Source organism: Azolla caroliniana, unplaced genomic scaffold, assembly GCF_043228905.1.
Source record: "Azolla caroliniana isolate FFs.n. ecotype wild unplaced genomic scaffold, voAzoCaro1.0.p SCAF_871, whole genome shotgun sequence".
NCBI lineage: Eukaryota > Viridiplantae > Streptophyta > Polypodiopsida > Salviniales > Salviniaceae > Azolla > Azolla caroliniana.
In genome coordinates, this window is record NW_028231306.1 from 653 (window position 1) to 14382 (window position 13730).

The 13730-nt window shown below is 36.2% G+C and overlaps 2 protein-coding genes across 2 annotated transcripts; both read right to left on the minus strand.

The window, feature by feature from the left end:
• Positions 1-1147: 1147 nt before the first annotated feature.
• LOC147847558 (uncharacterized) lies at positions 1148-1778 on the minus strand. Its single transcript, XM_087339051.1, has one exon. It carries the CDS (start codon positions 1670-1672, stop codon positions 1223-1225), a length of 450 nt encoding a protein of 149 aa, XP_087195177.1. The 5' UTR covers positions 1673-1778; the 3' UTR covers positions 1148-1222.
• Positions 1779-4024: 2246 nt separating this feature from the next.
• LOC147847559 (uncharacterized) lies at positions 4025-8094 on the minus strand. The gene is made up of 8 exons (XM_087339052.1): positions 7934-8094; positions 7402-7425; positions 6384-6489; positions 6193-6261; positions 5587-6080; positions 5035-5296; positions 4457-4665; positions 4025-4311 (listed from the first exon to the last, which is right to left on the minus strand). Exons 1-8 carry the CDS (start codon positions 7936-7938, stop codon positions 4245-4247), a joined length of 1236 nt encoding a protein of 411 aa, XP_087195178.1. The 5' UTR covers positions 7939-8094; the 3' UTR covers positions 4025-4244.
• Between the last annotated feature and the right edge of the window lie 5636 nt (positions 8095-13730).

The window sequence follows — 13730 nt, forward strand, 5'->3', positions numbered from 1 at the left end:
CATTGAGAAGGGAAACAAAATTTGTGGAAGTACAAACACATTAGTGTCTCCCGAAGGAAGTAAAAAGGGGGATTGCACGTTGATCAATTGGAAAGCAATTTTAGTCATAGCTAACCATGAAAAGTAGAAAACCCATTTGTGAAATGTGTTTTGCATTGGTAATCTTGTAGCTAACAATGGCAATATGTAAAAGCGGTTGTTGCATTGTAAACAAATTTTCAATTCGTATAACCTTAATACTTCGTATGAGAAAATGCATTCACATAATTGAACCAAGTTACGTATGCATACAACTGCATGGATGAGTACCATTAGATCTCAACTTTACTCTTATACTTTTTTAAAATAGATGATGATCAACCATCTATAGTCCTATTGTCTATTGTGAGGTTGTGCTAAATTTATAAGGTTGATCCATGAAGTTGGTGAGGTCAAAAGTTCCTACCATTGTAAGGATTTTTATTTGGATGACAAACCAATTTTAAACACTTAGTAGTTCAAGTGTGCAAGTGTGGAGTGGCCATATTGAATGGTATGTGCAACTCATCAATGTTACCAGTCCATAAGGTCAATATTGATTGGTGGGATGTGTAAGAAAATGCATCTTTCTTCCCGATGTTATTAAAGCTTTTGATGTTACAGAATTTTTTATCCATTGGCGTTGAAGCACATACAAGAGTCTATGTTTGCGCTCTTTGTCACCCAACAATTATTAAGTGCACTAATGTAGCTATACTACCATGTGTTTATAAATTATGAGTGACATATTTCCTACTACAAATGACATGGTTCAACATTTTATGGTTATCTTTAATTTTTATGTGATCCTAAATCAAAACCTCTCCTAATCAACAAGGATAAGTAATCTAAGTGGTTGGCCTTTCTAATTAATGCAATCCTACTTTCTAATAAGTAAATTGACTTTCAAACATGTTCCCAATCAAATCAATAGACATCAAATTTTGATTGAAATGAAACAACTCCCAAATTTGTAATAAGACTGTACAATTTATTCTTTAATAGACTCAAGTAATAAATCCACAAAACTTGGACATATGTTTAATAATCTTAATTTCCAAGTGGTGACAAGGAGGGATCCTCGAGTTATATGTAATTCATGAGACCAACAAAGTAATCAACAATCATGTACAAAATGATGTGCTCAAATGCATCAATATTAAAAACATCATAGTAGACATTTAAATGGAAACAAGCAAATCGATCACATCACAATCTGGATGTTTTGTTGGAGGTTGAAAGCTTTGGTGGGATGGTATTTACCAATTCCAGCGAAGGATTTGAAGTATGTGAAACCAGGATGTGTCTCTTGGTCGGTAATCTCACTTATGGGCACCCACAAAAGAAACTCTTTCGCCTTCACCCCTTGTAGTTTCTTTAGCTTCTTCTTCTCTAGGTACCCACTCACTTCTTGTCCATATGACACCTTCGTCTTTATATCATCGAACATGTGTTCTGTCTTCTGCTTCTGCTTTATCCAGAAGTATCCCGTCTCCTGCACAAAACCCATCTCCTCGATTTCCTCCAACGGGAGTAACCCATCTGGAAGACCAATGTCTTTTAGCAATGAAAGTGCCTTAGCTACACATGCGTCATGCCCATAGTGCACTTCTGCCCCTACCTTCTTAATATCATTCACTAACATTGAAGCCATTCGATTGTAATCCTAAGTTTATCTAAACTCAATGGTCTAGCTTTTTCTATAGTCTTGTCCTAAAATAAAATACACACAATATGAATGAACTTGCCTTCCCTAGGAATCCATCCCTTGTCATTTGGACTTATATATAGCATTTTCAAGCCTGACTTTATTTGGTGGTGGGAGCTACTTCTCATAACTCTCCCTTATGGGTTGTTCTATCCAAAAAAGTTTTAAGTATGATAAACTTTACTCATATCTTTCGATAAGTATACTAACTAGTAATTCACCAAACATGTGAATGTAAAACCTTGGCATCCATTGTTGAGCTACTTCTCATAACTCTTCCTTATGGGTTGTTCTATCCAAACAAGTTTTAAGTATGACAAACTTTACTGATATCTTTCGATAAGTATACTAACAGGTAATTCACCAAACATGTGAATGTAAAACCTTGGTATCCATTGTTGAGCTACTTCTCATAACTCTCCCTTATGGGTTGTTCTATCCAAACAAGTTTTAAGTATGAAAAAGTTTACTCATATCTTTCGATGAGTATACTAACTAGTAATTCACCAAACATGTGAATGTAAAACCTTGTCATCCATTGTTACATCATAGCAATGACATTCAAGATAGAGCTCATTTTGGACATCCCCGAACTTGTACAATTATTTAATGCCCATAATTAAATTGTTATGCGTTGATTGGTTTTGTTTGGTTGGGGGTTTGTTGAAGAACACTTTTCAAACTCATGCCATGAACCCAATAATCATAAAGCACAATTCATGAAGTTGTCAATTAGAAATATCTAGAAAAAGAGCATATTCCAACAATGAATTGGTGGAAGTTCTTCCTATTTTATGGATGGCGTGAAAGCATTTAATTGCCAAACTTTTACGTTAGTTAATATCAACATTGGTGCATTGATTGGGTTTTGCTCAAGCAAGCCTTTTTGGCGTTGGATGCAATACACAGATGAAGGTGGCACAAAAGCATTTTAATGTTGGCATTTATTTTGGTTGATGTTGATGCTTCGGCATAAATTGGGTAGTTTTTCAAGAATGCCTTTTTGGAGCCACATTCATTGAATGACATTGACAACTACATACAAACATTGAAACTCTCCCATCGAATGTACTTCACATGGGTGATCAACAATTTTAAGGGAACATAATATACATCTATAGAAGGATTATGGTCATGGAATGTTGCTTTCTTGAATTCAGTTTTCACGCGATGATATGTTTAGGACCACCTACATGACAACTTTAGATTATTTCCAAGTATTTGATGTATTTAGAAGAAGTGTTGTAGCACAATTCAAATATAGCTAGCATGCCATCATTTAGGGAAGAATACCAAAGTATAGGCAAAAATTAAAACATAACTAGCCTATTATCTTTTAGGTAAAGATGCTGAAATACTACAACGTGCAAAAGGTTTACCATAATAGCTGGTAATGTTCCAAACATTAGTGAGAACTCCAATATGTTTCATAGTACAATGCTGCATTCCACTCATTTGTTTTTAGTAGTTTGTGTGAGAACATTCTTGCAATTGAGTATTTCATTGATTTGCACTTAGCATGATTCTTAAATGTAAATTAGTAGTGTTGCTAAGCATTGTAATAGGAATGCCCATGGACACCTATTTTCCTTTACTATTAGTTATCAAGGCTAAAATTGGAGCATCAAGCAATGTGATCAAACTACAAATGCTAGGAAAGTGACAACATCATAAGAACAATTCTAATACATGTGACGAACTTCCATGATCGTTTTATGATTCTTTACCGCTCGGAAGACACATTTTTACATTTCTAACATGAAGCATCGATGACTAAATCACATCTCAATCCACTTATTATAGATGATGCAGCAGAGATGGCGATTATCATCCTACCATTAGTTAGCTTCAGTCATTTTCACTTCCTTTCTATATTAAGGCAGAACCAAAAAAGAGGATGATATAAATAGCAGTGACAACCACATAAAGAGAGCCAGCCAGTTTACGCACCTTTCGACCTTTGCACAAACCATCATTTTGGAAAGATCAATGTCTGTAAAAGAGTTTGTTCATTACAACATTCTCTCGAGCATTAACATTATGAATTGTATCATTCCAACATTCTCTTGAATACAGCCTCGCATGTATCACATTCTATTCACAGCAGGAATAAAGATGTAGAAACCCATTAATTCTTCATCCATATTTATGCTCTCTACTATTGAGATTTGAGGCACACTTTAACCCCTGCCCCCCTCCTTAATACACTCGATCACACAATTTATTGTCTCCTCAATCAAAATTTATAAGTTGATACATAGCACCACCATATATCCATATTTTCTCGGACAAATTCAGTGAAAATAACACAACAATCATTACTAAAACCATAAACAGTAATTCATGCCAAAGCACATACTCAAAGATTATGAGCTTATATCAAAATCACACAATGCTATATGGTACCAACTCAAATTTTTAAGAGCTACAGCAAATAGCCGCAAAGCTATACCCCGTGGAAATTGAGGTTATCAAACTTCTTCCTTTGTGTCAAAGTTCAACATCACTCAAAAGAAAACTAATCTTCCTCCTCTGCTTCCTCCAACCATTTGACAAATGGTTCAAGACCCTTCACAAATGTTTGTCTACAAACAGATGGAAAATCAATTATGTAAGTAAGAAATATATCATCGATATAGATTCAATAATCATCAGTGAGAAGAACACCAACAAAATGGAGATTTGCTAGTTAATCAAGCAAAACAAAAAGCTGTATACATCCTTACTTACCTCCCTTTCAGATTGGAGCCTCTTTTGAACCAGACAACAATGGTGTCTTCCGAAACTACATCCTGATCGTATAAAGCTCGAATAATCTCAGGAAACAATTTCATAAGCTTTGCATCTTCATAGCAATATGTTTGGATGGTATACATCAATTCCAACTCAAGCTTTCCAGTAGTAGTGAAGGAGCCAAGTAAAGCACCCCATGTTTTCACCTGTAATGAATGGACATCTCTTCCTCAATCAATGCTAGGCATTTAGTTTTACCGTTTGCTTGATGGCCAAGCAAACTGTTATTAAATCTTAAGGCATTCAGCTCATTAGAAATTGGTATTCTGGAAAAAATGCAAAAGAAACATTTTGGTAATAAATACACACAAAAATGACCATATTTAAGAATCGTATGCATGATAATTGCATCTAACATACCCATATAGAACCAAATTACCAACAAAAAAGTGCCCATTCTAGTGTCTCCTTCCCATTTCAAATTAGTTCACAACAACATCAATGTTAGAGACAAATTCGAGAACCTTGTAACATATATGCAAAAAGAAAAAAAAACAGAATTATAAAGACATTACCTGTCGCAATGCAAGATTGATATTTTGCTGTTGATTCTTTCCTGACCACTGGATAGCATCCATTAGAGCATCCCACACAGTTTGTACCACATCCACATCTGGTAAGGTGGCTTCTTTGCGGCGTTGCTTCACAGATTCAATAACCTCTGTCATGTCAGTTTCCTCAGAAATCTGATCAGTCAAGCTACTCTTCAATTCCTTCAACTTCACATCAAAAACCTTCTTCCTGTTGTAGTCAACAAGCTGACCTAACCCTGCTTTGCTGCAACAAAGAAAGAGATAGCACAAAAATCCATATCAAGCTAATGTCCACATGTCAAGAAAAACATAAAAGGGAATATCTCCTGACATAAAATACCCATAGCTTTATTCCTATTTACCAGAATACCCTAGGTTTCCAAAAATTACCAGAATAACCCTCTATACATATACCATTTTGAAGACTGGGGGGTACTCTGGTACTTGATAAAATCCCTAGAGGTGTTCTTCTGATAACCAAAAGGCTAGGCATATGTTTTGTGTTTTTCCACAAAGAAAGAATTTAGATGGAACCTGAAATGGTCGGCAAATGCATCGATGCTCCTCTTTTGCATTGGGAAGAACTCCAAAAGGCGATCCTCAATTTTAGCACGTTTCAGAAGCCCAACTAGATCATCAAAGCTGTTCTCCACAAGGTATTCTTTAAAGCAATCAGTTATGAAGCCAAGGACAGTGCCCTTGGCAACAAGGCTGTCTTTTAGTAAGGCCGCAAAGATAGTTTCGGGAGGAAGACCAGAGAGCTTTTGTGAAAAAGTGAGGGCAGTAAATATTGCTAACTTTAGGCGATCATCTTGTCCATAAAGTTCCAATGATTGGAGCTGCCTTTGCATCACATTCTCAAGGGATTTTATCATAAACGGGCGGCGGCGTATGATCTTTTGGATAAAGAGAACATGTGGCAAAATTTTCTCTCGTGATGGTTCACAGTTCAAGATCGAGAAATGCTGCCTTTCATCTTCCTCAGGTTTTGTTGTCCCGAGTTGAAAACGACCTCCGGTATACACAACCTGTACATATCATAGTTTTAGGAATACCCATACAACTCCATAAATTATTCATTTTGAAATGAATTCTAAAAAAATAGTAAAAAAGTAAAATAAACATCTATGCAGCAATTACCTCGAAAAAGGTTTCACCATATCTTGAGAAGTCAAGATCTGAAGCCTCAATATCTTTGGCAATAAGCTCCTGGAAGCAAACAGGGCCATGATATAAAATTAAACTGTATATAGAAGCATGATGTGGTTTTATATCGATCTATGGAAATATGATGTTGTATATTTATTTTGGAAAATTCAAAGAAAATATACCAAGTCTCCATCATGTTCAAGATAGATTTGGACAATAGCATCCGCAAAACTTGCAGGATCTAAAGGAGCTGCTATATTCCGTTTGCGGGTCTTGATCCGCGTGCCACTGAAGTAGAATGTATATGTAGTTTGAGTTGAGGATAACCCAAAAATGAAACACGGCTTAAATTTATCTAACATAAATTCATCTTATCTAGCATTATTTATTCAACTCAATATATTTATCCATATTTACAAAATAAATGTATATTATCTAACATTATTTATACAACCCAATAAGAAAAACATCATATATTTATCAATATTCACGAAATAAGTTCATCTTATCTAACATTATTTATACAAACCAATATGAAAGCAGCAATATATTTATCCATATTTTCAACATAAATTTATACAACCTAATATGAAAGCATGGATATATTTATCCATATTTCCAACATAAATTTGTACAACCCAATATGAAAGCATGGATATATTTATCCATATCGCCAACATAAATTTATACAACCCAATGTGAAAGCATCAATATTTTTATCCATATTTCCAACATAAATTTATCTGTTGTGGGTATATTATCCATACATACACAAAGCAAAAATGCCCCATCGTCATGAACGGTTGCCTATGCAAAAAAGTGAATTCATGCAGAAATACTTCATACATCTAACGGTATATTGAGAGATTGTGAAATTAAGAGCACACATGGAGTCTATAAATTTCTCAATCCTATGGGTGCGGTGCTACAACTATCAGGATACAGCAAATTTATGGCTCTGTAATTATGCATTTTACCTTACCTTTTCACAAACTATTACTATTGAATACATTCATCACAGCCCTAAATGATCCTATGAATGCCAAATGATGCATATAAGATAATAACATATGACATCATGAATTACAGAGAATAATTTCAAGCACAAAACCTACTAGCTTGAAAAATGGAAAAACCAAGACTACAAATTGAATGTATTTATATATAACAAATTCTAAAGAAAAATTTAAAGAGACTCACCCAAGGGTTGGCTTCTCCTTAGTGCTGCAAAAAAGAACGAACAGTAGAAGAAATAAGAAATAAGAAACAATGGGGTCAGTTCAACAGAAGAAATAATAGTAGGAGAACCGTAAAAAAACTCAAGAGAAACACTGTAGAACAGAGCAGATCGGAAAGAGAAGAAATAGAGGAAGAATTATGCCAAATATGTATACACATACACAGTCAATATACATACATCCCTTACAGAAAAGTAGTAATAGATCTATATTGCGAACTTTGCTTTTTCTACTGAAAAAACGGCGATGAAAACAGAGAATTATGGATCTATCAAATGAAGAAGATCGTGGTGGTGGAGGAGATGATGACAAAGGAATGGAAACACTGCCGATCTATATAGACATGTGAAAATAAAGCAGAGGGGAGCGAGGAAGCTGAGTAGAAAACAGAGCAGAGAGAGAAGAAATAAGAAAGTAAAGAGAAACAGAGTAAGGAGAAGAAAAACGTCGTGTGTGTGAGAGAGAGAGAGAGAGAAAGAGAAAGAGATATTTACCTCATAAACTGAGACTTGGGTTATGGAGAAGCAGAGATGTACTTAACAGAAGCTCTCTCTGTCTCTCCTCTCTGTGTGTGAAGGAGAAGAGCTTGAGTGGAGAGATCAGAGGAGGAGTAGAGCAGCTGGAAGGAGACAGTATTTCTATATGGCATACATACATACATACATACATACATACATACATACATACATACATATACATATACATATACATACATACATACATACATACATACATACATAACATACATACATACATACATAACATACATACATACATACATACATACATACATACATACATACATAACATACATACATACACATATACATACACACATACACATACATACATACACACACACATACATTTACATATACATATGTGTATTCATATACATAAAACATATACATATACATATTGTGAAATGCACATAAGAACACATGCACACCAAAATGTACATATACATACGTTATTATTTGTATAATACATACAATATATACATTATGATTATATTACGTGTGTAAATGGACCCTCTCCAAACTCCTCATTCATTCATTCGTTCATCAACAACAAGGAAAAACCTTCGATCACATCCACTCAAACCTCAAACCTCTCATGCTCCAACCATCATTCCATCCGTAACTTCGAACTCGCTCGATAAGAATGTATGCATGCCTCACCCATGTATCGAATGGTTCCTTTGATTGAGCAAGAGTGTCCTGGTCGCCAACCTATATAGCTCAACAAGATAAGAATGTACGCGTGCCTCACCCATGTATCAGGGGTTCCTTTGATTGCAACGGAGTGGCATGGTCGCCAAACTATAGCTCAAATAATAACGATCATGTTTATTGTTGGATGCCTTTGTAAAGAGACGAGTGTTCCAAGTTATTGCTTGTATGTTTAGGGATTGCAATTTTTTGTGGGGTATGGTAGTATGGGCTACAGTGGCACAAGTGATGTGGCCATATGAGGCATGCCCAAATGACACGATTATTAGAATTCAAAGAGGAATGATAATGGTGGTGCAACGAAGTCAAATGGAGGCTCCTTACATGTTAAAGACAATGCAAGAAGTATGGGAGCTACTATGCACCACCACAATGTGGTTTATTTTAACTACTAGGTGTTTTAAGATGTTTGGTAATACTATTGTTCATCCGGTGGAAAGTGTACGAAATGTCTGGATGGAGATGGTACATACCTTGAAAGGGCGGTATGAGGATATTAAAGGTGAGACGGATGTTGCAGTGTTGCAACGTCTCAATTTTATTGCCTATTGGAAGAAGGCCCCCTTTCTCACAGTACAAAATTCAAGACCTAAATGGTGCTTAGCACCACCAGTATGGTTGTTCCCACCACCAATCACATAACTTGGTTAAGGAGTGGTGGAGTGTTCATACTATTTATCCTTGAGGGATGGGACCTAAGGAAGAATGCACCAGATCAATGGTAACTTGATGGTAGGTCAGTTTTTATTGTAATAATTGTTCATAACTAATGAAAGGATATTTTTCCAGGGAAAAAAAAAGTGTAGCTTGTTGATCTATAACAACCTTATTTCAATACCTTCAAATCGGGATCCTAAGAGTTGCGTCATTGTCCCTTAGCCAAATAATATCATTTGTTTCGTGAATGTCGAGTGATGAATTAACGTCAATGCTCAAGCATAGATTTGTATGCCTCGAAGGAATCATGAATGCTTGCTAAAGATTACTATTGTTGAAAGTAGGGTAATGGGAAATACGCAAAGGCATGGAAGAGTGAAAACACAAAGCTCATGTCGTGAAGCAAGTGGTATACACGGGGGGAGTCTAGTAAAATAATGTTGAATATTTGTAAAAACTCATGGTGCATCAATCTAAGACTACATGAAATTTCTTGGAAAAATGTAAAAGAAATAGTCGTGCATGTGAAAATGAAATAGATAGGCTACTTGAACACGCCGAGAGGGTGTATGATGCCTCTATAGTGGGAAAATGAGGTCATTTGAAATGCATATGGAGGATATGGTATTTTATTAGAAACAATAAAAGAGATGCCCACTTTCTCTAAAGGTTCCGGAGCTTAAAAGATACAACATGTACTAGGTATGATTGTCATGTTCTCTCTTGTATCATCATTGGTAGAGTTGTAATTCTCCTAATTGGTGGTTGTTGTAACCTCTAAGTGTCACCACATTGGTGTAGTATTTACTTTCAATCTACTCTTTTTTTACCTTTATTCTATTTCAACTCCATGTATTAAGCACATTACTCCTCATAATAAGTAACTAAGCATTTCATTTCATAACAAAATCCAACCCATGGGTGTCTTAGTCACTAGCTTCTAGTTATTTACTATCAATTGGCGGGCACCACCAACAATATACATGTATCTCAATACGATCAATACGAACCTCGATTGTTTAACAAAAGACATCAACACCCATGACAAGAAACAAGAACAAGAAAATACAAATAAAAGAATGATCGTGCTTTATTAATCAGCGATTAGCCATGCCAATACAAAGGAATAATGCAAAGCTTAAAGTAAACCAAAAGAAGATATAGGAAGAACACTTTTCACTTATCATTTAAGAAGTAAGAAAAGGACACAAAAGTGGTTTTCGTCGCCTTTTCTTATGCCTCATTCATACTTATCTAGCCAAGGGACCCTTTATTCCTAGCTCCCACTAGTTTTTCATCTCTCCTTTATATTCTACATTTGGAGTTTTGTGCCAATGTCAATGCCATCGACAAGGTGTGGGGAGTGAAACATATGACTAGTTGTTAGCTAGTCGGCTACCGAAGTCGAACGGACGGAGTCAGACGAATGTGAAAAGGAATCGTAGTCGAAGAAGTATGAACAATAGTCGAAAGTCGTATGAATATGAAAGGACAAAATTTAAATATAGTTTGAAATATAATTTTGCCAAGTATAAAAATTAGAGTAATATTAAGAAATAGAACGGTTTTGTATAATTGTAGGTATAAGGCAAGTGTAAATCTTGGAGAGAGACTCTCGAGTCACCTATAAAAAGGGACCGAGAGCATTGCATTGGTATCGATCTATTTTGATTAATATAAGTTTTGGTAGTTAGAGTATCTGTTGTGTCGACTACTCTGTGTATTGTTTGTTGTGTCATATGTTCGAATTTAGCCTTTGCTGCACATATGATATTATATCTAATAGTCGATCAAAAGCGTATGTTTAATCATAATAACTAGTCTCTGCAGACCTATTTTCTGGGTGTAGAACTAGGGTCGACCAACCCATCTCTCCACCACAATCTTCTTGACCGAATGTTCGACCTATTGTGTCTGTCGGCTACAGCTGTCAACTGTCAATAGAACAACACAATATTTTGGCGAATCCGCTGGGCTGTCAATGCCGAATTGCTATATTTGTAGGAAGGATGGTCATTATGCAAATCAATGCCCAACAAAGGATAAGGGCAAGGCACCAAGAGTAAACATGGTAACTGCAGAGGTTCAACAAGTCACCACTCACAGTAAAGCTAAACAATCCGAGTGGGATGTACAGGAAGCAGTTCGGAAAGTAGCAAAGGAATGGGTCGAGGAAGCCAACAACAACAATGTCGACAGAATGCTACAAGAGAGTAATGGCTTGAATGTCACATCAGACAAGTCAAGAAGTCGACATGAGGACGTACCAACGGATACACCTGACGAGGATGAAACATGGAAAGTCTTGGCCGACTCCTAGATATCATTACCACTGACTGGCTTATTGAAATTAGTTCCTCGGTTCACAGAAAAGGTGGCGACCATTATCGCAAGAAAAGAGTCAGAAAATGTGTCGATGAATTTTACGAATCCAACAAAAGGACCGACAATTATGGACGAGCAAAGCCCTACAATCAAAGGTTACAATCATTCAAGGTTAAGAAGTGTCGGGCAACATAGTCGATGGAGGATCATGAGTGAATGTTATTAACAAAACTACCTATGATCGCCTAGGCATCACCACCTGGGAAGCATGTTCATTCTGGATATGAATGGCAAATACCAGTACGGTTCGACCAATAGGGTTGATCTGATAACTCGATATTGTCATTGGTGGCCATACATTTCAGATATCGGTGATCATACTCCATTTAGATGCACAAGGAGTTTACCCTCTGTTACTAGGCCGACCATGGCTTCACACTGCTAATATTAAACAGAATTGGCAGAAGAATATTCTAACATTCTTGAAGGGCAAAGCAAATATTCGAGTTTTGAGTTAGGAAAGGGGTCGCCACATCACAACAATGTGTGCCTTTGTATGTTGAAGCTGTCAATATGACGGAGGGATTAAATGACGGGGAAGAAAATCAATATTTTGAGGACAATCCAAAAATTATTCCCTTATTTGAAATCGACATCGTCGAAGTACTCATGCCATATATTGGTGACGAAGGAAAGGAGGTTGATAATCCGGTCGATGAAAAAACCATCATGGAGGTCCATCATCAGCATGAAGCAATGGCGAGAGAAATGTAAGTATCGCAACGCGTACATGCTTCTGCACTAGAGGAATTAAATATGGCCAACAATGATATAGAGCTAAAAATAGTGTTGATAGCAAAAGAGATGCAGTTGGCCGACAAGACAAAGCTCGTTGAATTACTACGGAAATACTGAGATGTGTCTGCATGGTCGTTCGAAAATATGAAGGGACTAGATCCAGGCTTCTTTCAGCATCAGATTAATCTGCACAAAGATGCGAAGCCGGTGCAACAACGGCGGTATCGACTAAATCCCAATTATGAAGTAAAGGTGAAAGAGGAAATTGACAAATTAGTGCGGGTCAACTTCATCCGATTGGTCAAGAAAGCTACTTGGCTGAGCCCGATAGTCATGGTGCCCAAAAAGAATGACAAGATCAGGGTATGTGTCGATTATTGAAAACTCAATGCGGCCATAGTGACAGGTGCATTTTTGTTACCTTTCACATATGGAGTCCTGGATGCAGTGGCTGGTCATGAAATATACAATTTCCTCGATGGATTCAGTGGATATAATCAGGTTCAAATGCATCCTAATGGCCAGGAAAAACAGCTTTTGTCACCGAATGGGGTGTATTTGTAGAAGTCATCATGATGTTCGATCTTAAAATGGCTCCGACAACATTTCAAAGAGTGATCATGGAAATATTTTCGGATTATATACCGGCATTTATGCAGGTATTTATGGATGATTTTGCAATGTACAGTCGGAGAACCGACCATTTTGAGCATCTCTAACTCTGTTTGGAGAGGTGTCGGGCTTCTTGTCAAAGAAAGAGGAGAAGCAAAATAACTTTTATTGATAATTCCTAGATGATTACAATAGTATTTCTTTCCTATATGATTACAATAGTATTTCATGTCAATTGATTACAATAGTATTTCACGTCTATATTCCCCCTTGATAGGATTACTCACCCCCCCTTTTATACATGAGAAAGATAGATGCACGAGTGCCAAGTGTCACCCATACATAAGAGGCACCTACATTAGTGGGTAATAGCTTTAATAGCTAAAATACCTAATAGTGATAATAACAAAATTGTGTTTTGAATAAGTATGTAGCTTTAAAAGTGGGTAATAGCTCTAATAGCTAATATGATAATGATAATAGCAAAATGTGGTGATAATAGGTATTTAGCTTTAAAAATGGGTAATAGCTTTAATGGCTAAAATACCTGATAGTGATAATTATTAATAGCAAAATGTGCTTTGAATAGGTATTTAGCTTTTTGATATTATGTGATAGTGGGCAATAGCTTTATTAGCTAAAATACCTGAGAATAGGTATTTAGCTT